Source organism: Oncorhynchus tshawytscha, linkage group LG03 (assembly GCF_018296145.1).
Source record: "Oncorhynchus tshawytscha isolate Ot180627B linkage group LG03, Otsh_v2.0, whole genome shotgun sequence".
In the NCBI taxonomy this organism is placed as follows: domain Eukaryota; kingdom Metazoa; phylum Chordata; class Actinopteri; order Salmoniformes; family Salmonidae; genus Oncorhynchus; species Oncorhynchus tshawytscha.
In genome coordinates, this window is record NC_056431.1 from 59,728,257 (window position 1) to 59,752,871 (window position 24,615).

The following is a 24,615-nucleotide window of genomic DNA, read 5'->3' on the forward strand; positions in this document are numbered from 1 at the left end:
TAAATGTAACACATTTGTCACCGAATGTCGGCAGATTAAGTCAGTTTACTCGTCAAAAATAGACGTTTGTCCAAGGACGTCGGGACATGAAGTCAGACTGATAACTTGTTGTGCACACACACACACAGACACAAACACACACACACACACACACACACACACACACACACACACACACACACACAGACACAAAAACACACACACACACACACAAATACACACCAGGCTGCAGCATGCTAAAGCCCTTGTAGTCGGAACTAAACTCTTATTTATTTTTAAACCTCACTATGAAAACAATTCCTCAGCTTTACACAAATCTCTGAACAAACACACAGAGCTATAGCACCGGATAAGCATGGCAGGTAAATACAACACCCCACATACTCTGGTACAGACCATTCGGTACAGAACATCGTTATGTGTTGAACACGGAATGAGGTATAGCTCGGTTTGTTGTTTTGGAAGTGTTCTATTGTACCTTTTTAATTTGGATCCCACGATACGGTTAGCATCGGTTGCTGGGACAGCTATATCTGTCTAGGGACAACTAAAAGTTTGAAGAGCAAAGTGGTTATCACTTGTGGACTGGGACAGCGGATTGTCAAAGGCTTGTTTCTGTCTAAATCCCTGCTAAATGTTGCCATGTCTGGAACTGCGTGGACTACCAGCGTTAGCCTACGTTGCTACCATGGCATCCAAAACCAAAGGTGGGAGTCATGGAGAGGACAGTGTTTCTCTATTACAGGTGAAGGATCTTTTAAATAAACAAAAAGGGTTCTACAAGCAGTTGTTACAACAGGAAAATAGCTTCCGGAGCTTTGTCCAAATACTGATGGACTCAACTAATAAAAGAATGGTCTGCAGTTCTCCCAAGGAGATGTGGATGTCCTGAATATGACTATAAACTGTAAGTCCTCTCGAGATGATGACAGCACTGTCTGTGAATCATTATTAACAATGACTGGCAAAACAGACTAGAGGGACAGTCCAGGAAGAATAACAGCACGCCCACAAGTCTGAAAAAAACTGTAACCAGCCCAGGAGACAGACCCAGGCCTATAGTGGTCAAGTTCCTGAGGTTTAAGGACAGAATGGCTGTTCTGGCGAGAGCCAAGAACTTGAGAGGAACCAATATATTCCACAATGAGGACTTCTCTGAGTCTGTGCGCCAGAGGCGGAAATAACTTAACCCAGCTATGAAAGCTGCTAGAGAGTATGGGAACATTGCTTATATCCACTATGACAGGCTCATTGTCCACCCTCCTTCCCAAAAGCCTGGGAGGAATGAGAGAACCAAGCCTCAGGGCCAGTAGCTTCAGCCCCATATTACACACACATTTTGTATTGATCATATATTCACTAATGCTGCAGAGCTTATAGTGAGTCACCATAACATTGTGGCAACAACAAGGAAAGCCAAAGTGCCTAAAGGTTGAAAGTCATTTATAAGAGATCATACAAAATTTTTCTCAGGATTTTTTTGTTGAAGATGTAAAAAATGTATGTTGGTCTGATGTGCATGAGGAAGTGAATCCAGATGCAGTACCGGAAGTATTTGTACAATTATTCATACAAATGATTGACAAGCATGCAACTGTGAGAACCATTAGAGCCCCCTGGTTTGATAATTAATTGAAAAATGTTATGGTTCAAAGAAATAATGCAGTGGAGGTGGTTAACAAGCCAGGGTTCTCGGCTGATTGGTTGACATACTTTAAATTGAGAAATGTTGCGACTAGACTGAACAGAAAGAAGAATAAATGATATTACCAAACAAAGACAAATGACATAAAACATCATGGAAAAATTTGGGGGTAATTGAAATGATATCATGGGCAGAAAACCCAATTCATCTCCATCATTCATTGAAGTTGATGGGTCATGTATAATCAAACCTTTCTATATGGCCAATCCTTTCAATGACTATTTCACTAGTAAAGTGGAAGAACTCAGAAGTGAAATGTCAACATTGAACAATGACCCATCATATTTTTGTATAAAAGATCTAATAATGAAAGAGAATAATTGCTGTTTTGAATTTGGTCAAGTTAGTGTGGGAGTGGTGGAAAAACCATTGTTATCCATCAATAATGATAAGCCACCAGGTATAGACAACCTTGATGGGAAACTATTGAGAACAGTAGCAGACTGTATTGCCACCCCTATTTGCTATATCTTTGACCAAAGCCTAAATGGGTGTGTGTCCACAGTCGTCGAAGGAAGCTAAAGTAATTCCACTGCCTAAAAATAGTAAAGCACCCTTTGCTCTAACAGCTGCCCAATCAGTTTGCTACTTGTTTTCAGTAAACTGATAGATAGGATTGTGCTTGACCAAATACAATGCTATTTTTCAGAGAACAAGTTAACTAATTACTTTCAGCATGCATATAGAGAAGGGAACTCAACTTGTACAACACTGACTCAGATTTTTAAATTTTATTTCACCTTTATTTAACCAGGTAAGCTAGTTGAGAACAAGTTCTCATTTGCAACTGCGACCTGGCCAAGATAAAGCATAGCAGTGTGAACTGATGATTGGTTAAAATAAATGCATCATATGATATTTGTAGCTGTATTGTTAGATTTTAGTGCCGCTTTTGATGTTATTGATCATAAATTGTTATTGAAGAAACTCACTTGCTATGGCTTTACTTCACCTGCTAACACCTGGTTGGAGAGTTATTTATCCAATAGAACGCAGAGAGTGTTCTTCAATGGAAGCTTCCCTAACAGCAGATATGTACATTGCTGTGTCCCTCAGACCTTGGGTGTTACTCTTCTCTATTTTGTACAAATAATTTGTCACTGGTCTTACATGAAGCTAGAATGACTATGCATGTGGACTACATGTCAGCACCCAAAGCCAGTGAGTTCACTGAAATGAGAAATAATGAGTTACAGTCAGTATCAGAATGGATGATTCATAATAAACTGGTCTTAAATACATCTAAACCTAGGTATGACATTGGATGGTCAAGTGTCATCAGCAAGTCATATTGACAAAGTTGTTGTGAAGATGGGGAGGGGTATGTCTGTTCTAAAACGATGACACAAAAATCAACTGTACTAGTTGTTCAGGCACTGGTCTTGTCCCATCTTGATTACTGTCTGGTAATATGGCCAAGGTGTCACGCTCGTTGTAATGAGTAGACCAATGTGCAGCGTGAGCAGAGTTCCACATATTTTTAATAAACAGAAACTCACGAACAAAACAAGAACGCATAAACGAAACGTGAAGCTACTGGTGCACACAGGCAACTATCCGTAGACAAGATCCCACAAACACATGAGGAAATGGCTACCTAAATATGATCCCCAATCAGAGACAACGATAAACAGCTGTCTCTGATTGGGAACCATATCAGGCCAAGATAGACATACAAAAACCTAGATGACCCACCCTAGTCACTATCACGCCCCAACCAACACAGAGAATAAACAGCTTACTATGGTCAGGGCATGACACAAGGGCAGCAAAGAAAGACCGTGCAAAGCTGCAGCTGTCTCAAAACAGAGCAGCATGCCTTTAACTGCACATGCCGAACTAACATCAACAACATGCATGCCCGTCTTTCCTGGTTGAGGATTGACAAGAGATTAACTGCTTCTCCTAGTTTGTATGATACATATTATTGTGACAAAAATTAGTGTCTGCATAATCAAAGAACACTAAACTCAGACACCCATATATACCCCACAAGACATGCCACCAGGGGTCTCTTCAGACACCTATACATACCCCACAAGACATGCCACCAGGGGTCTCTTCAGACACCTATACATATCCCACAAGACATGCCACCAAGGGTCTCTTCAGACACCCATACATACCCCACAAGACATGCCACCAGGGGTCTCTTCAGACACCTATACATACCCCATAAGACATGCCACCAAGGGTCTCTTCAGACACCCATACATACCCCACAAGACATGCCACCAGGGGTCTCTTCAGACACCTATACATACCCCATAAGACATGCCACCAGGGGTCTCTTCAAACACCTATACATACCCCACAAGACATGCCACCAGGGGTCTCTTCACAGTACCCAAGTCCGAAACTAATTCACGGAAATGCACAGTTTTATACAGAGCAATGATCTCATGGACATCTCCAATTACCCAAGCAAACAGCTAAATCACCTTTAAAAACAACTCATCGAACGGCAGGGACTATGACACAGACACACACATTATTTTTGTATTGTATTTTTTGTATTTTTTTTGTTACATTGTTTGTATATCATGTATTTTACATTTCTGTGACTGTCCTTGTCTATCAATGTATCAGTGTTTTGTTACTTGTCATGTTCTGTGTTTAATTGTGGACCCCAGGAAGAGTAGCTGCTGCTTCTGCAAAAGCTAATGGGGATCCTAATAAACAAATAAAGTACTCTTTGAGGCCTATACAAACATAGACCGACCAACAAAAAAAGTATAAAATATAAATACAAACATACACAGGCACGCAGTACAAACACACACACACACACCGTGCAAAGACAAATAGAAAATGCTGCGTCACTTCTCAAAGAAAACACACTCCATGAAATATTCAGTGAAGTAAAGCCTTTCTCTAAATCTGACTCAGAGTTACAAAAACACACACAGATAGGAGAAGTAGTTCTGGAAACCTAAACACATCCCGGTGTTAGCGTAGCCACTCAGCCACCCACCGCACGCCCCTCAACACTCATCTGTCTGTTAACACTGGGGGCCGAGCTGCGCACTGGGCCCCTCGCTGTCGCTGTACACGGGGGTGTGTGTGTGTGTGTGTGTGTGTGTGTGTGTGTGTGTGTGTGTGTGTGTGTGTGTGTGTGTGTGTGTGTCTGTGTGTGTGTGTGTGTGTGTGTGTGTGTGTGTGTGAGTCACAGTGCAGCTGTCATAACCGGTGTAACATAAGCCCTTATTAGACTCCATTAGCCGTCAGTGAAACTAATAAGAGATTGTCAAATACACCCAAACATTCACACTACTCACACTGACAGGAGAGAGAGACAGAGAGAGACACAGAGAGAGAGACAGAGAGAGACACAGAGAGAGAGAGAGACACAGAGAGAGACACAGAGAGAGAGAGAGACAGAGACAGAGAGAAAGCGTGACAGAGACACCAAGAGACCCAGAGACCGAGTGAGGAGGAAAAGTTGCCTCACACTACCATTTGTCTCTTTCTTTCACTTGACAGGAAGGAAAGGGTCTTCTCTCTTTCTTACCCTTGAAACCAGAACTTGACCTGGGAGATTACCTTTGATTTTTAATTCAACATGACTCATTCATCCTTCCACTCACTCATCCATAGAATAGTGAATGCACAGAGAGTGGTTCAATATCTTCACACAGCGATCAACACAGAAAACATTCCCATCTGAAAAGAGAGAAGAGGAGTAGATGGTCTCTTGACTTTCTGAGCTGTAGTAATTTCTCTGGGCACAGTGCTCCCATTGGAACCAAAAGTTCCCCTTACACACACCATCTCATCATATCACCATATCTTTGCACACACAATATCATATAACATAATCTTGTCCAGGCCTATTTCCCAGCCCTCCGCCCATGTCAAAACACCCAAAACACCAGCCCAGATCCCTATCATGTCCCAGCCCTCAGCAGCACACACCCTTTCCTCTGATATCCCCCTCTCTCCATGGCCTCCAACAGCAGACATACACACAGAGAACTGGTCCTTCCTCCATCCTGATGAGGTGAGAGAGGAGGAGCTCACAGATATAACTACTGTAAGCTGGGCCCTCTACCATACACACAGAACTTCTCACCCAACCCTCATACACACACATACTGGGTTTCTAGTGGTTAGAGCAAAGGCCAGAGATGGCCGACAGATATGAGGTGTGTGTATCTGTGTAATAGATCAGAACTTTACCACAGCTGAAACCGTGCTTTCAAAACGTTACAAGGTACTGTGTACACTCAGAGCCAATGTTGAGTATCGACTAGGAATGTATATTTCAGCGATGGAGAGGTAGGGAGGTGAAAGGGAGATAAAATAAGAAATAAAAAAAGGGGGAGAGAGGGGGAGAAGAAACCAGAGGGCAAAATAAATAAATAAATAGAGAAATAAATAAAAATAAGTACAGGGAGTAGTATGACTGTCTTACCTTGGCAGGAGCTCCCTCTCTCCTCATAGCCGACGTTACACAGACACTTCCCTATGGGCACTAGCCACTCTCCCTCTGTGCTACAGTACATACGTGGTGGCTCCTGCTCCTTTGAGTGATTGACACACGAGCCCTTCACCTCCACCAATGAATGAGAGTCCATGGGCACCGTGTCAGGGAATGAGGCCAGGTTCCTAACGATGAACGGGCACATCTTAAAGTACACCCTGACTGACACCAGGGCCACACACGCCCCCACGTCCTGGAACGCCAGGTAGAAGCCCTTCTTGGTAACAGGCCCCACCTCCCGGACCTCCGTGTTGAGCTTCAGAATGCGGTCCCCCAGGTCCATTTGAGTGAAGCTCTCGTCTGCAGCGATGGTGTCGATCTTGGAGAACTGGTGTTCTCTGAAGCGGCTGCCCTGGTCCTCATCCGTCTCCAGGTACAGCAGGTTGAAGGTCTCCTTGCAGGTCCCCAGGACCAGGGGGATGGAGTTACAGTCTCTCAGGGTGAACTTTAGCTCCACGTAGATCTTCTTGGCCGACTGGCGGGGGATCCAGTTGGTCCTCAGCCAGTTGTTCTGACTGTACTCCATCACGTTACACACCTGGAAGGTCCTGATGGGAGTGTAGTGCTCGTCAACTCCGCTGATCTCCTCCCACTGAGAAGAGAGAGATGGAGAGAGGGAGGACAGAAAGGAGGAGAGAGATAGAATGTCATTCCAATTCTTTATTCTAAACACACCAGGATACTCATACATCATGTAGTTTAGTCTCCCAGAGGTTAAACTTTGAATCAAAGATGTGATGAATAGGGAAACACTTGAACAATGGTTATTATTGTGGCTAAAGTGACACTTATTAAATTGCATGGCTTTAAATGACATTATTCTCCATCAGTCATGAATAGCTGAATGAATGAGTCTCTCCTACACACAGAGGTCTGCTCTGGGTAAGTGGAATTCATTTTAATGATGAACAGTGTGTTTTCTATTACAATAATAGTGATTTACTTGGCAACCAACAGCATTCATAATTTCTCTTATTTTAACCATCCCCCATTTCTCTTGCTCTGTCAACATCATCCTTTCTCCGCACTCCCTCTCTCTCTCTCTGATTGCAGCTGTTGAAGCCAGGTATTCTTCTCACACACATCTTCTACATATGGAAGTCTCTTTCCAGCATTAGAGTGGATTCTTTGTCATCCTTCCACAGACTTTTAGCAAGGGTACGAACAAGGTTACGAACAAGGGTACGAACAAACCTCTCTCTCTCTCTCTCACTTTGAAAGGAGATGACTGTTGGATCTAGGGAACAGGGTTTATACTATTACGAGTTCATGTGTCTTCATGGAAAACGATATGATACACATTGAAATATATCAAATGTAATTGTTAGTGCTGGCTCTTTCCACTAATGCTGTCTTTGTATAAGTTCTCTGTGATCCACAAACACTGGAAGAGGATCCCCCACACACACAGGCTTGCCAGTGCGGTTAGAGAGGGGCAGTGGAAGCAGAGGTTAGAAATGAAACCCAGGTGTGAGCTCAGAGTAACTGAGATATGCAGTGTGTGTGTGTGTGTGTGTGTGTGTGCGTGCGTGCGTGCGTGTGTACCATCCCATTCCAGAGAATTACTGTGCTTTAAACCACTGCTGCCAAAACAAATGAAAGTTGTTCTACGATGTGCAGACCATCCCCTGCCATACATGACATCATTATGACAAACTTCACCCTTCCCTCGCTCCTTTCCATTATTCCTTTCTCCTCTTTACTTTCTCCCTCTCTTTCTGCATGTCTTTGACATGAGAGACGTCATCTCTCAACTGTACAGCCTCTCGATCCTCTCTAGTTGTGATGATGACATTGGGCTTGTATAACTATCTCTTTACAGCACTGACACCAACAAGGAGGGGAGAGGGGATAGAGAGAGGGGGTTAGAGAAAGGGGGATAGAGAGAGGGGGTTAGAGAAAGGGGGAAAGAGGAGAGAGAGAAATGAAACAGTTGAACCAGCAGTTGGCAAAGCCCTAACACGACTCCCCAGTGTGCACTGGCTATGAAGGCAGGCCAACAAGCATGCTCACACACACACACAAGCTGCCAGCTAGCTGAGTCTCTGGCAGCGGGGTAGTGAGAGAGGAGAGCTGGTGTTTCAGAGAGGGAGATATGTAATAACCTTATAATCCTTCTCCTGATCACGTTACAGTGGAATTACATTAGTTAGAAAAGACTGACATTTCTACAGCCCTGTGGTAGTATCATATACATGACCCCTGTGATTTAGCCTTCACAGACACACACTCACAACACACACACACACACGTACAAGTGTATCCACTCTCACACACAAGTTTCTCAGTTTCCATACTCGTCCTCTTAATTGAAATGCCTGTGAGGTCAGAATTACAGTTACTAGGTTTCCATTATTAAAGGGAGAGAGTGGGAGGAGGGAAAGAGAGACAAAAGGTCAGAGAGAAAGAGTATGTGTGCTCCAGAGAGAAACACACACAGAGAGAGAAAGTGACAGAGTGACAGTGTTAGGCAGTAGTAGGGGTCTAAAACTAGCAACACCACTTTTCTATATGTCAGGACAACTCTCTCACACTAATTGATATAAAACAACATTCAGACCCTACCCCTGAACTCTGACCCCTGTCCCCAGGTCACGGGGGTCCACCTAATGATCAGACACTCTGACCAAGAAGCGGGCTTCCCAGGCCACTTCAAAGGCCTGAGGGACACAGCTTCAGTCCAATGACACATTTAATTGAGTTGTTTCCTTGTTTTCAACCATCTAAGGTATTTTCTGAACATAAAATTGAAACAATGGATATTATTTACAGTTTGAATCAATGTATTCAGGGTTTAGAAATGTAATGGAGCCGGACTCCTGATATGGATGGCTGTGACCCAACAGAGAAGGACAGTGGTGAAACCTGAAGCTTCATTGATCTGACTAATGTCCAATAAGGAGTCCGGTTCAGCTGCTTGATTGAGACAAGTCATTTCTTTCTTTATTTTTCACTCTTAATTCTCTCCATTCCCACAGTGTGGTAGTAACCAGAGAACCAAGTGCAGAGCAGCTTTAGTTTCCTGATCTGGGTCACCATGACAGAACTCAGAAGACTTTCATCACAGTTTGGACCAGAGAAAAACCATAACACTACCTACCACCACCCACCACCCCACCCCCCTTTACTCCCTCCTACAGTCCCCCTCTATAGCAGGCCCTCTCCAGGCCTCACCATGTGCTAATCTCTCGTTTATGGACAGGCTTTTCTCTTCTCTCCCAGTGCAGCTGGGGCCTCTCACTCACTCACTCAGTCAGTCAGTCAGTCAGTCAGTTTGTATTTGGGGGAATATGGTGCTATGGTGACTAAATGAGTTTGGGTATTACAATACATGGAGACTGAGGAGTAGTGGACTCTGGCCAAAAGAGCTGTGCCATTAGGCTCTGGACTGGAGAGCAGTAATGTAGTGTGTCTCTCTGGGATTGGATGAGACGATGCCAAGAGAGCATAGTGTGTACATGTCTTTGCCCAGACCTCAGGCTCCCAGCACCATATATAGTTTCTCATTAGACCAGACATGATATTCAGTGGGAGATGAGTTCCTCCTCTGGTTCCTCAGACAATGTGGAATATATCTGTAAATTGGTGGGGGTAAATTGTTTGGGATTTCTCCTTCCAAAGATGTGAAACATAGGCCTGCTGAGGGCACCATGATGATGAGGTCGTCCACATCTTAATCTACAATGAGTCATCAAGAACTCCTAATCGACACCAGAGTGATCGTGACACACACCCCAGGGCTGTGGCTGAATTAGAATGAGGCTAGGGTGCACAGTGGGGTTGGGGTGCTGTTTGTGCTGTAACACCGGAGCATTTTGTGCCGTAACACCAGGTAGCACTTTGCTTACAGACCAGGGGCCCATCTGTCACCGTCAATATGTATTGTGTGTGTGTGTGTGTGTGTGTGTGTGTGTGTGTGTGTGTGTGTGTGTGTGTGTGTGTGTGGCCCCATGCCACCACATTTTGAGAAATCATTTCAGAGGGACTGGCTCTCAGGACAGAATGCTTATCAGCCGCCGTCAGCCAACGACATGAGTAATTACCCATGATTCACCTTGAGGACTTGATCATCAGCACTCTCTCTCTCCCCCTCTCTCTTCATTCAGCGCTCTCTCTCCACCTTCCTCTTCATCCAGCACACTCTCCTTCCCCCTCTCTTTCTCTTCATCCCCCTCTCTCTCACCGTTCAAGACCACAGCAGGCAGTGGTTTCTGCAGGGTTATTCAGTAGTGTATCTACGTACCGTACCTTAGTTCAACCCACTCACTGTATTTTCAATCTGTTCTGAATCTTTCAACTTTACATAGAGGAATTCCCACTCTCAAAGGTTATGTCAATTACCCAAACCTGGCCTCAAACCCAGTCCAAAATAAGCAGGAAACATTAAAAGTCAGTGTTCTGTAAGTGTGTTTGGTTCAACCTTACAAAATAACCTCTAGGTTTTCTAGTGCCGGTAGTTAATATATAGCTAGTGGAAACCAGGGCTGGCAGCTCTATAGAACAAATGAAAGGATTACCTTCAGCTCCAGCCAGCCAACACTTAATAAAGTTCAGAGGAGAAATTGGCTGCTGCAGCCCACGAGGCCAGTACGGTAACGGGTAGACAAATAAACACAGTAGACCAACACACAGAACCACACACACACACATACGCAGACTTAGACCGTGGCATTGGTAGAGACACAGGAGGAAGTAGGTAGAATAGGGAAGGGAAGGAAGTCATGCAGTTTTGTGTTTTGATTGTGTTGTTGTACTACTGAGTTACTAATGTTTGATCTCTGTGTTGTAATACTAGGTTAGTAAGGTTTGATCTCTGTGTTGTAATACTAGGTTAGTAAGGTTTGATCTCTGTGTTGTAATACTAGGTTAGTAAGGTTTGATCTCTGTGTTGTAATACTAGGTTAGTAAGGTTTGATCTCTGTGTTGTAATACTAGGTTAGTAAGGTTTGATCTCTGTGTTGTAATACTAGGTTAGTAAGGTTTGATCTCTGTGTTGTAATACTAGGTTAGTAAGGTTTGATCTCTGTGATGTAATACTAGGTTAGTAAGGTTTGATCTCTGTGTTGTAATACTAGGTTAGTAAGGTTTGATCTCTGTGTTGTAATACTAGGTTAGTAAGGTTTGATGTCTGTTTTGTAATACTAGGTTAGTAAGGTTTGATCTCTGTGTTGTAATACTAGGTTAGTAAGGTTTGATCTCTGTGTTGTAATACTAGGTTAGTAAGGTTTGATCTCTGTGTTGTAATACTAGGTGAGTAAGGTTTGATCTCTGTGTTGTAATACTAGGTTAGTAAGGTTTGATCTCTGTGTTGTAATACTAGGTTAGTAAGGTTTGATCTCTGTGTTGTAATACTAGGTTAGTAAGGTTTGATCTCTGTGTTGTAATACTAGGTTAGTAAGGTTTGATCTCTGTGTTGTAATACTAGGTGAGTAAGGTTTGATCTCTGTGTTGTAATACTAGGTTAGTAAGGTTTGATCTCTGTGTTGTAATACTAGGTTAGTAAGGTTTGATCTTTGTGTTGTAATACTAGGTTAGTAAGGTTTGATCTCTGTGTTGTAATACTAGGTTAGTAAGGTTTGATCTCTGTGTTGTAATACTAGGTTAGTAAGGTTTGATCTCTGTGTTGTAATACTAGGTGAGTAAGGTTTGATCTCTGTGTTGTAATACTAGGTTAGTAAGGTTTGATCTCTGTGTTGTAATACTAGGTTAGTAAGGTTTGATCTTTGTATAACATATATGTTATATATACATATTTAACCATATTACAAGCTGATCCTCCTTCTCTTTAACAAGACAAATAAACACAATCTGTCTCCCCACCCACGCATATGGTGAGCCCATCACATACTTAGCCCATCACATACTTAGCCCACACATACTTAGCCCATCACATACTTAGCCCATCACATACTTAGCCCATCACATACTTAGCCCATCACATACTTAGTCCATCACATACTTAGCCCATCACATACTTAGCCCATCACATACTTAGCCCACACATACTTAGCCCATCACATACTTAGCCCATCCCATACTTAGCCCATCACATACTTAGCCCATCACATACTTAGCCCATCACATACTTAGCCTATGGATAGGTTAATCCCACTTGATTTAGCTCATAGGATTACAGAAAATAAGATGAGCTTGTATTGTTTGTTCGAAATGTCCTTAGCACCATTAAAACCTACAAATCTACGGACAGAATGCTGACAGACAGGATAGAATGTAAAGACGTGTGTAAACCATGAGACATGTATCTACTACTCACCCCATGTGATGGGTAGGAGATCCATCCCAGCTCCCCCTGGCTGGCTTTGGAGTCCAACAGGTTCACTGTAGAGAGGAGGAGAATAACAACAGGGATGGGTGTCGGGAAGTGACTATGGGAAAGCAGGTAGTCCTGGCACCACTGTGGACATTTTGAATCGCTATCCTTCTGATGACTAATTAGCCTCATCCTCCTTTCTCACTAAACCTGGCCTTGGGACCTCCAGTCAAGAGCCATTACCAGGATAGTATTTACCCAGCTGCTCAATTTTCAGGACTCCTTAGAACACATAGACACACACACCAGGCCTGTTTCCCTTTGAGGACTTCCTAGAGCTAACCAAAACAGAGACAGCCTGCTGCACTGTCCTCCAAATCAAGAGATGTTCTGGTCTGTGGCGACCTGGAAGGCTGTTGAGTCACTGCTACAGCTGTGTGAACTGTCCCTCCTCTGAGTTGTATAGTACTGATACACATGTACTGTAGGGTCAGGAAACCACATATGCTGTTACCAATCTTTGGATCTACAATCCCTGTCAACCTGTAACTCTCATGTCCTAAGCTTTACAATGGCATCTTTCAGATGGTTTTCAGGTTTTCAGATAAATCATGGGCTCTGACTGGACATATGTACAACATTCATTACTACACTGTAAATATGGAAATTATTATATTATTTCACAAATTTTAGCTTTCAATGAATTCTTTAGTTGTTAATTAATTTAAACTTTTGTCTAACGGACATCGAGAGCTATGGTTAGATTGTGTGATCTGAATGGTGTGAGTGTTATCAGACATACACTACATGACCAAAAGTGTGTGGACACCTGCTCGACAAACATCTCATTCAAATATCATGGGCATTAATATGGAGTTGGTCCCCCCTTAGCTGCTGTAACAGCCTCCACTCTTCTGGGAAGGAGAGTCCACTAGATGTTGGAACATTGTTGCGGGGACTTGCTTCCATTCAGCCACAAGAGCATTAGTGAGGTCGGCACTGATGTTGGCCGATTAGGCCTGGCTCGCTTTCAGCGTTCCACTTCATCCCAAAGGTGTTCCATTGGGTTGAGGTCAGGACTATGTACAAGCCAGTCAAGCTCTTCCACAACGATCTTGACAAACCATTTCCGTATGGACCTCACTTTGTGCATGGGGGCATTGTCATGCTGAAACAGGAAAGGGCCTCCCCCAAACTGTTGCCACAAAGATGGAAGCACAGAATTGTCTAGAAAGTCATTGTATGCTGTAGCATTAAGATTTCACTTCACTGGAACTAAGGGGCCTAGCCTGAACCATGAAAAACAGACCGAGAATTATTCCTCCTCCACCAAACTTTATTTTTGTGTGTGTTATCTTTATGTATATTTGTTTTTACTCAGGACCCACTCAGGAGCTCAACTTTACAGTTGGCACTATGCATTGGGGCAGGTAGTGTTCTCCTGGCATCCGTCAAACACAGATTCCTCTGTCGTGTTTGACGGTAGTGATTGTTGCAACCGAGGACATATGATTTTTATGCGCTTCAGCACTCGTCAGTCCCGTTCTGTGAGCTTGTGTGACCTACCACTTCGCATTTCAGCCATTGTTGCTCCTAAACATTTCCACTTCACAATAACAGCACTTACGGTTGACCAGGGCAGCTCTAGAAGGGCAGAAATATGACAAACTGACTTGTTGGAAAAGTGGCATCCTATGACGGTGCCATGTTGAAAGTCACTGAGCTCTTCAGTAAGGAACATTCTAATGCCAGTGTTTGTCTATGGAGATTGCATGGCTATATGCTCGACTTTATACACCTGTCAGTAACAGGTGTGACTGAAATAGAAGGGGTGTCCAAAACTTTTGTATATATAGTGTAGGTGGACCTATGTCGGCGAATACAGCACGGCTTGGAATGCTGCTCTTCCAATCAGCATCCAGAATCCAACAACTAGTTTAATAATTACTAAGACAGAACAGTATGATATGATAAGAGCTGTGACACAGGGCCTCTGGTGGGCTGCAGTGCCGCTGGTGCAACAACAAAGCAGGGAAAAAGCTCATTTAATCTTGATTCAATCTTCCTTCAAGATCTGTGTTTTCAAGGGAGGCTGGGATCAGATATCCTGACTAACAAGTGTTTGAAAGGAGAGTGAAGATCTGTGTCAGTCTCTATGGCAGGGTTCCTCAACTGGCTGCCCGCAGGTGGTTTTATTTGGCCCCCCAGAAAATGTTTTACAAACATTGTTGGACATAAAAACACCAGGAAATCTGCTCAAAATTATACTAATTTTGGAAATCTGTTCCCAGGTATTCCTGCGCATAACAGAGAGACACATCTGTTTGTATACAAATATAAGCAAGGTTTGAAATGATTATGTTTTAGTCAAACATTATATCTGTTTGGGCATCTTGAGGTCTACAAATTAATTAGAATTCTGTTCCAGCCCCCAACCATCCACTCAAGAAGAAAATCAGCTGAAGCTAGATTATGCTCCCTGCTCTATGAGGAGTTCTGAACATGCTCCCAATTGGTTAGGTATCTTAAGGTTAGGTATTAACTCTATATTGATTTGCTACCTCCCTTTCCAGTTTGCACAGGATCGAGGACAGTACGGAGTGGAGAAGAGAGAGTATAGGAGGGGAGAGGAAAATAAAGATTTTCGCACATTCCAGACTGAAGCCAACAAAATTGAGGCTCACCTAAATTCTAGCCAAACAGGGTCCGCACGCACACACACACTCCTATTAAAGCTAATAAAGCTATCTGCTGCTGTCAGATTATAGCAGTGCAGCATCCAGCTCCATTGGTTCCAATTTACATTTCTCAACGAGCCAGGCCCCATCTCAAATTGAGCCAAGCGAGGGAATTTGAGAGCAGAAAATTAGATGGCTCTATCTGAAGCTGCCTCTCCAGCTGCATGGGCCGGAAATCACCACCAAAGTCCCACACACTCACACAAAGATCCACATGCACACATTACACACACACACAAATACATGCCCAGACACTCACACAGAACACTCACACAGACACTCTCTCGTCAGTGTGACTACCCAGTCAGTCGGCCGTAGTGTGTTTCAGAAAGCACAGACTTTTTATGGTAACTAACAGTAAAGAACAGTATTAATAGCAGTCTTCTGAGTAGACTACTGCTGGTCTCTGGTCTGGGAGCAAACAACATGGGAACAGTCAGGTGAGTCAATACGGAAAAGACAGAGGCAGAGTAACACCACTCGCCTAATAGTTCCGTCTGATGTAGAGAATTAGCTTTTATTGAAGATTTCAGCTCTGCAGCAGAGTGTACACAGGGTTGTAGGCAGACAGGATGCACAGTGAGCAGTGTCTGCAGGAACACATCAATATGATATAGAAATCAGTCTGCCCAGACTGCCACAGAATGTAGGGAACACGCCTGTTATGACTGCCAGTTATGTATGTGTGTAAGGGTCTGCAGTAGTCTGTCTGCAGCCAGGCACATCTGCTGGTTGTGACTGTGTGTTCAGGGTGAAATGTTCTCCTCCCATCATGAATTATTCACACCGAGTGTCGCTGTGTCTGATGCTGCTGCTGGTTCCCCTCTCACAGCTCATGCATGCAACTAGCTCACAGTCTCACGTCAGAATTAGATGTTCAAACATCAAATTTCGAAGTTGTTCCAAACGTCAAATGTTGAAGTGTTTAAGGTTACATTTAGGGATTAACTCCAAAATCTTAAGGTTAGGTATTAACTCTGAACGGTTAAGATAAGGGTTAAGGTTTGGGATAGGCTTAAAACAACTTTATATGGCTGGATTTGAACATGCAACATTTGGCACCAGAGGCAACAGTGAGCGCTGTCCTGTCTCGACTTCCTCAGGCATGGGATGGAAGCCGAATACTGACTTGTATCACGTGTGACGTGGCTGCATACACGCACGTACACACAGTCAGTGTCTCTAATAAACCCATACATTGTGAGATATTGGATAAACTATAAACACCGCCTATACATCACTTCCACCACTTTACACTGCTATACCTACAAGTTGACTCATAACCCACAGTCCCCGCGGTTATATCCGCAGGGTCATAAATATCGGGGCAGACAGGTTAGGGTCATTAAATATTGTGTGGCTGAAGGGCGTAAAGAGCAACAATACCTTTAAAAAAGTAATGCATGTATAATTATCGTGCAATTTAGGCTTCGTTTAGGTTTTTCTTTTAGGCTATCTGGTATTAGCGCATAAGCCTATACTTTAGGGCTTAACTGTAGCTCGCCAAATAGCCTACACAGCCAATCGCCAAATAATGCTTTTGGGAGCTAGCAGAAAAAAATGTACGTAGATTTCATTAAATAAGACAAAAGCTGCAAAAGGAGAGTTGAAAATAAAGAGAAGGGAGGGCCAGAAAAGTAATGTTTGCAAAAGATTTGGTGAAGTGGTAAAATATGATAATATCAGTGCTATGTTATGTGTGATGTTTGTGAGGCGCTATGCAAAATCGACAGTCACAAGAAGGGACTTCAAATGGGACTATGGTATGTCAAAGGAACTGTAGCCTACTGTTTAGATAGGTTAAATGGAAACTGAAATCTGGACACTGACGATAGGTCTATAACCTCTCACATAGCCTTAATAATAACTCCTGTAGAATTAAGCATTTATTGCAGTAAAATTATACACCAAAATAATGCAACAATTGGACTTGGGAACAGGAGTGGAGAAATAGTATTTCTTTCTGCATCTTGAGATAATTAAATGCTCAGTTAGATACCATCTGTAGAGGTGCGGTCTTAATCATAAAAGCATCATGAAAGCTGATAGTATTTCAACAAATTAAAATATGCATCGAAGCCGAACTGACATCTTATCAGAAACACGTTGGGTCGCTTACAACCGGTCAAACTGATGTCATTTGGACATTTTGCACATGAAATCTTTCCTTTTTTTTGCGTTATTGTATTTTTCCCTCAGAAAAAACTTTACCGATGTCAACTAGAATGAAACATTAATTCTATCGACCTATTCCATTATTCTGTTGAGTAAAGGTGTATTTAGTCTTCTAGGGCAACATATGACAAAAGAGAAGATACATGTATCTAATTACAGACAAGTTGACTAACAAATAGCCTACCAAAATGTCGGAAATTATAAGCAGAAACATATCAAAATCAGGCAAAAAAAATCCTGCACCCCTGTCAAAAAATAATTGTTATGCCGTCATTGACTGTAGCCTATATAGCATATAGCGTATGTTCTATATTTTCGGGTAAGGGTTGGCTGCGGACCTCAGATTTTCACTTTATCACATATAGTCGGGCGGATGCGGATGGTTTATTAGCAATTGCGGGCGGATGCGGGTGAACAAACAGCTGATCCGCGCACCACTAACCTAAAGGCCTCCCATCCAGCAGATAGGTATACCACACACACACACACACACAGAGAGAGAGAGAGAGAGAGAGAGAGAGAGAGAGAGAGAGAGAGAGAGAGAGAGAGAGAGATAGAGCACTATTTTTTTTAAAGCGGGAGCATGTGTAAGCACATTTCCAGACCCCCTGAAAGGTACCATCGCTCACAAACCTCTGCTCCTCCCAGCGGGGCTACTGCCTCGGCTTCTCCGGGCAAGGCCTCCCTGCCACCGGCTAAAAATACCACCACCTCCCGGCGCCCTGGCAGGGAGAGAAACTACCGCGCGTCACGCAGCCAGACTCACCACTGCCGCCTATTCACACACGCACGCGCTCCCGCAAACATAGGCTACACTTAGGCCTACCAAGACTTTCTCTCATTTTATGCTGCACACTCACTGCTCAAAGATAACTTACACTGAGAAAATACACTGATCCGTTGGTGCAAGAATCCCTCTTCAAATCAAGCCAATACGCCTGCCTACAATATCACATACATTCTGGCCAAATTATCCCCCAAAAATGAACAATCCTAAAAGTGGCCGTATTACTTTCTACTCCTGGGGTAGACGAATTGCAATACGAGACACAGTTTAGAAAAGGTCATCAAAGTTCCCCCATGACTATGGCTTTAGACAAGCACTGCTAAATGGCAGAAACATTTCTTTGCTTCTGTAAATATGAGTGTGTATAGCAGGTAGCCTGCCCAGATAGGAGAGGAGATATTCAATAAGTCACTGCTATAACTCTGTGTTGTGGATTACAGGGACAAACTGTATTACGGTAGGGAGTTTATCCATTGTCCTGCTACTAGCCTTAACCAATAGCATGTGGTCCTATACACATTTGATCAAAGTCATAGCCTATTGAAAACATGAATATATGGACATGGTGATACAATTCATTATATAGGTCGCACCATTTTCACAGCATTTTTTTCTCTGAACTGCCAATAATTTAATTTGAATTATGGGTCTATATAGGCAGGCCCAAGTTAAGGGGTATTTCACAATTCGTTGTTCTTTATTTTGATTGATTTTATTTTTGTTTTTTCTTAAGAAAAACTACCATTACCTTATGTGGAAGGTGGAAAAAATTGCGTCACCATGTTTTGGTCCATGACCGAATTGTCTGACCTCGCAGTAGGCCTCTGCCCTAGCACACTACCAATCTAGCATTCATATGGCTTTTAAAATAGTACAATATCCTGCTAAAACTTGAACAATATATTTATCTGCAAAAGCAATATATTTTTCTTATGTCAGTTCAAATTGGTTTTAAGTGCAATGGGTTTTGAAGATCTCACGAGGACCTGATTAAACAGCCTCAGATAAAACAATAATAATGGTGTGGGGAAAAATATAGCATCGAAGTACTGAGAACAACTTTTCTAAACGTGTCTAGTGTTGCAATAGGCATAAGATAATTCAAACGAAAACAATAAAAACAATATAGGCATAAGTAAATAAATAAATTAACATTTAGAAAGTTGAAGGCCTGGTGGGGAAACATCAGATCCCTAAAATCTATTTTAACATTAAAATGCTGATCATGCGTAAGGCGAAGCCTGTGCGTGATGTTGAAACTGTACCTTGCCGAAGTTGTTGAAAGATTTATTCTTTCATCAAATAAACACAAGAGTAGCTAGAAGTTTGCAAAAAAATATATATATATATGTTGGCTAATTATTAAGAGAATTGTCATCATCATGATCATTTAGGCCTATATTTAATGATAATGATAAATAGCCTGATATTATTGTGTAATTATCGTTAATATAATTAACCTAATGAACCTCTAAATGTTGAGAGGAAGCATAAAAGGTGACATAATCCTAGTCGTCATGTAATAGTTAAGTTTTACATTTCTAAAACGTCCATATTTTCCCCCGCCTTACAACAGGACTATATCACCTTCTTCACAGATTATTCTGAACATTCACAAAACACACACACACACACGCACGGTCAGGTTGTCCTAAAGCTATCCTATATCACAGTCTATTATTTTAGGGTATGGGTTTTATATAATGCAGCCCAATGAGCCATGCGAGTCGTGGTTCCGCTAAGCCCCAAAATAGGGCGTTACGGATTGAACAGTGGTTGGACTGTATTACTAATGTCGATTTACGACTTTGTATGCTCTGAAATGATAGATATGATATTTGGCAACAAAATGCAGTGAATATTTCCAATAGGACGTTATTTTATTTAACTAGGCAAGTCAGTTAAGAACAAATTCTTATTTACAATGACGGCCTATACCGGTCAAACCCTAACCCGGACGACGTAGGGTCAATTGTAGATGCATAGCCTATAAGCTTAACCTAAATTTTGCGGGAAAAGCTATATAGGCATATCAAATAAGATACTTTTATATAGCCAAGGCCCCATTTTTTGTTCTGCGCTCATAAAAGGAAATACACCAGATATCCATGGCCCATGTTCTTTGAATTTTAAAATTAACGGAGAAAATGTGGCTTTGTGCTAAAAGTTTTCTTTATGAAAGGGACTTATGCAGTGTAGCCTGTATAGGAAGGGAGGGGGTTCTGACTTAACCGGGCCCCGATGACACGGTGCCTCGAGCACAAAAACAGCATCAAACAGGGAGACGATTCCTCTCTTCCCTCTTCCCCCGCAGAGTGTGCATTTTCTGTTTCTGATAGAAGTATTTTTGATACTTCTATTATTACAGATAGGCTAGAGCGTGTGAGGCTTCACGGTGAGAACGGCTCGATACTGACACTCTCTGGTAGACAGACCGGGTGTTTCGGGTGGCCATACATTGCACGAAAGCAGACTTTTATAAACAATAAGCTACAGGCTACGAAAATAATGGGCAATTAACAACGGATATATAGCCCATTGTTATTAGATTATTCTACCACCACAGGAGATAATAATAACTTCATGACCAATAAATAAGTGCATAGCCTACATAGCCCTAAACAATAATTAGGCTAACAAAAATAGAACGAATAGGCCTATATTTGACTTGACTATACTGTGTATGTCGACGTCTGGCCTGCCGAGATCGAGCTGTGTGGGCTACTGGAAGTAGTGAGGTGAATAAAAGTGTCAAACAGTAAAAGCAGCCAAAAAGCATGTGCTGTAGAATCGAAAATATCAAAGCTGAAATAATCCCCTCAAAATGTCAGACGTTTCTAAAAACAAAACACATAAATTGTGTCCGGCCAATCCCAACATGCTGCCCAGAGTCCCATAAACTTAATTAGGCCTACATCAAATCGAAAAACAAAAGTAACTTCATAATCTCCAAGCTTGGTTTATTAACCGTTTATATAGCCTATGAGTTAGACTACAATATATATGTCTAAAGATGAGACAAGGCGATACGATACGCGCCTCTACCCAGCAGCTTACATGCAAGGAGGAATGACTGGTTTGTAGCAATACTAAATCCTTCCCGTTACAATACATTGATCAGCTTAAAGAGCTATGATGTGGATTGAAATCTAGGCATTTGTATTGCCCAAAGACAAAGTTGTGTTATGTGGCCTTAACTTTGACCTCTCGCGCTGGCCCATAGGCCTAATCTGTCTGACCTTTGAGCGTTATTCGTTGTTCATTTTGATACCATATTCTCAGGCCATTTTTTTATATTCAAGCGTTGTCCTTTCCTACAAGAAAAACACAAAAGTGATACTGTAGTCGCCTATGGTATAGGCTTTGTGCTGTAGACGATATGTCCACCCTGTTGCAACAAAGAATAGGCCTATGGGGAAATGCTGTCTAGTCGATCGCATGTTTTCAGTTGTGTGCCTTCAAGGTCTTAGGCTATTTATCCACTTAAATTGTTTATAGGCCTATATGTTTACAGTTCAATTATGTTACAATTCATCAGGGAAATATATTCTATAACATGTTCTCAAATTTGAATTATAATGCCTATAACTAATGCGAAGCCTATTACCATGTAAAAACAAGTCAATAATAGCATGACAATAAATAGCTTCATTTTACTGAGCTCACTCTTGATTAGTATTTGGCTTTGTCTCACTATTGACCGTACAAGTAGGCTACAGGAATTTCTCAATGTGCAATTACCTGAGGAGCTTTGCCATTTGAAACTATAGGCCAATCATTTCATAACTGGACCATGTGTGTGCATGCGTTTGTGCGGCGCGAAAATAAACAACACATTGAGAGTGCATGCGTCGGCGGCGCGATAATAAACAACCCGTCGAGAGCGGCCTATTCAAGGAAAAGTAGCCAATGGATTAGTTAAGCGATGGAAATGTCGAGTGGAAGAGTCCTTGCGTACAGCACGCTATGCGATATCAATCAGGAGAGTGTGCGTGTTCCTTCGAGCACGTCTCCACAAAGTGGGGCATATTTATATAATCCAATAAACTATCCGTGTGAATGAATACTAATTCATGTGAATAGGCTGCATTTTCTAAATACACATCTATTTAGGCTAATGTGTGATCCGCTTGGGTTAAGAGGAGCGGAGGTTCACTGCCTGCCTCTGGTTCTTTAGTGTGCACTACAGCGCTTGAACTGCCTGCTTCTACTTGGTGTTGTTGTCTTGGGACAATAGCCTACATGGGGATCTGTGAGTTATAATACCAAACATATTAATGAACACTTCCGCATCCACGTTTCAAAATGTATTATTATAATTATTTAGAGAATAATGATGGAATACCAATCGTTAATTCCAACCAATATATGCACGGACACCCCACTGTTAAATACCTAAAGCTGATTATCGTGATCCCCCATCCAATACCAGTTTCCATCGATTTACCAGTGGACCAAAGCTCTTAATGAGAGTTTAAAACGCCACACGGAGTCCGTGCATCAATCCTTCTATTGCATTACATCCATCTTGGATCAAAACACAGACAGGGTTAAAATAATTACACGATCATTTAAACATGTGCTAAAATTCCGCCATGACAATTTTTGGACATTATCGAATGGTCTATCATGACATGTCCTGGCTGTCCCGTCCATCCACAGCATCAGTGCTGTTAGAACAACCTTAAATGTCTGGGGTCCAGACTGCAACACGAGCCGCTGCAGCCTACCACGCTCTCTCTCTCTGGGAGCGAACGCATAACCTATCTCCCCTCTCTAACATGGATCTTTACTCTCTCTTTTTATGTCAGACCCTCTCTCTCACACTCTTACCTTCATTGGACGGGTGGATGATCAGAAGTGCTGGGCAAATAAACGACAAGATGAACAGAAAAATACAAAGTAGTAGTGGTTTCGCGCGCGGTTTGCAATCCATGACGGCAGGCAGTTCAGAGGGCAAGACAACGCGAGGTACATAACTCCGTAAAGCATGCGCCACTGAATGATGTGAGCTGGCTCTCCGGTTCAGACAAGAGGCTCGCGTTCAACTCGGCTCCGGGGCTGATGTCAACTTTGACACGGAAGAATGAGGAGGAGTCTGCGCTCTCTCTGTCTTACTCTCTCACTCACTCTACTGAACGGAGACTGGCTGGAGCGGGGGCTCTCGTTTTCTGCATGGTCCTACAGAGCTAAATCGATTGGCAAAGAGACGCTCAAGTTCACAAGAGGTCAATTTCCCAACAGATGATCAGAAGTAGAAAGCAGCAGCATTCCCTCTCCAAGCATTAGCCCCAGGAGTCCTGCAGCATTGCTTCTTCAAGCATTAGCCCTAGTAGTCCTGCAGCATTCCTTCTCCAAGCATTAGCCCCAGGAGTCCTGCAGCATTCCTTCTTCAAGCATTAGCCCCAGGAGTCCTGCAGCATTCCTTCTCCAAGCATTAGCCCCAGGAGTCCTGCAGCATTCCTTCTCCAAGCATTAGCCCCAGGAGTCTTGCAGCATTCCTTCGCCAAGCATTAGCCTCAGCAATCCTGCAGCATTCCTTCTGCAAGCATTAGCCCCGGGAGTCCTGCAGCATTCCTTCTCCAATCATTAGCCTCAGTAGTCCTGCAGCATTACTTCTCCAAGCATTAGCCCAGGAGTCCTACAGCATTCCTTTTCCAAGGATTAGTCCTTGCAGTCCTGCAGCATTCCTTCTCCAAGCATTAGCCCTAGCAGTCCTGCAGCATTCCTTCTCCAAGCATTAGCCCTGCAGTCCTGCAGCATTCCTTCTCCAAGCATTAGCCCTAGCAGTCCTGCAGCATTCCTTCTCCAAGCATTAGCCCTAGCAATCCTGCAGCATTCCTTTTCCAAGCATTAGCCCTAGCAATCCTGCAGCATTCCTTCTCCAAGCATTAGCCTCAGCAGTCCTGCAGCATTCCTCCTCCAGACATTAGCCCTAGCAGTCCTGCAGCATTCCCTCTCCAAGCATCAGCCCTGCAGTCCTGCAGCATTCCTTCTCCAAGCATTAGCCCTGCAGTCCTGCAGCATTCCTTCTCCAAACATTAGCCCTGCAGTCCTGCAGCATTCCTTCTCCAAGCATTAGCCCTGGCAGTCCTGCAGCATTCCTTCTCCAAGCATTAGCCCTGCAGTCCTGCAGCATTCCTTCTCCAAGCATTAGCCTCTGTAGTCCTGCAGCATTCCTTCTCCAAGCATTAGCCTCAGTAGTCCTGCAGCATTCCTTCTCCAAGCATTAGCCCTGCAGTCCTGCAGCATTCCTTCTCCAAGCATTAGCCCTGCAGTCCTGCAGCATTCCTTCTCCAAGCATTAGCCTCAGTAGTCCTGCAGCATTCCTTCTCCAAGCATTAGCCCTGCAGTCCTGCAGCATTCCTTCTCCAAGCATTAGCCCTGCAGTCCTGCAGCATTCCTTCTCCAAGCATTAGCCCTAGCAGTCCTGCAGCATTCCTTCGCCAAGCATTA

General features: G+C 43.0%; 1 protein-coding gene across 2 annotated transcripts in view; it reads right to left on the reverse strand.

Moving 5' to 3' along the window:
- Positions 1 to 23,218, reverse strand: part of LOC112224427 (ephrin type-A receptor 3-like) — a 181,728-nt gene extending 158,510 nt beyond the window's left edge. For both annotated transcript variants that reach the window (XM_042319756.1, XM_042319757.1), the window contains exons 1-3: positions 22,993 to 23,218; positions 12,463 to 12,527; positions 6,120 to 6,780 (exon numbers count right to left, since the gene is read on the reverse strand). In XM_042319756.1, the coding sequence (XP_042175690.1) occupies positions 6,120 to 6,780; positions 12,463 to 12,527; positions 22,993 to 23,095 (829 nt within the window). In that variant the 5' untranslated portion in view covers positions 23,096 to 23,218. The remainder of the gene's footprint in view (positions 1 to 6,119; positions 6,781 to 12,462; positions 12,528 to 22,992) is intronic.
- Between the last annotated feature and the right edge of the window lie 1,397 nt (positions 23,219 to 24,615).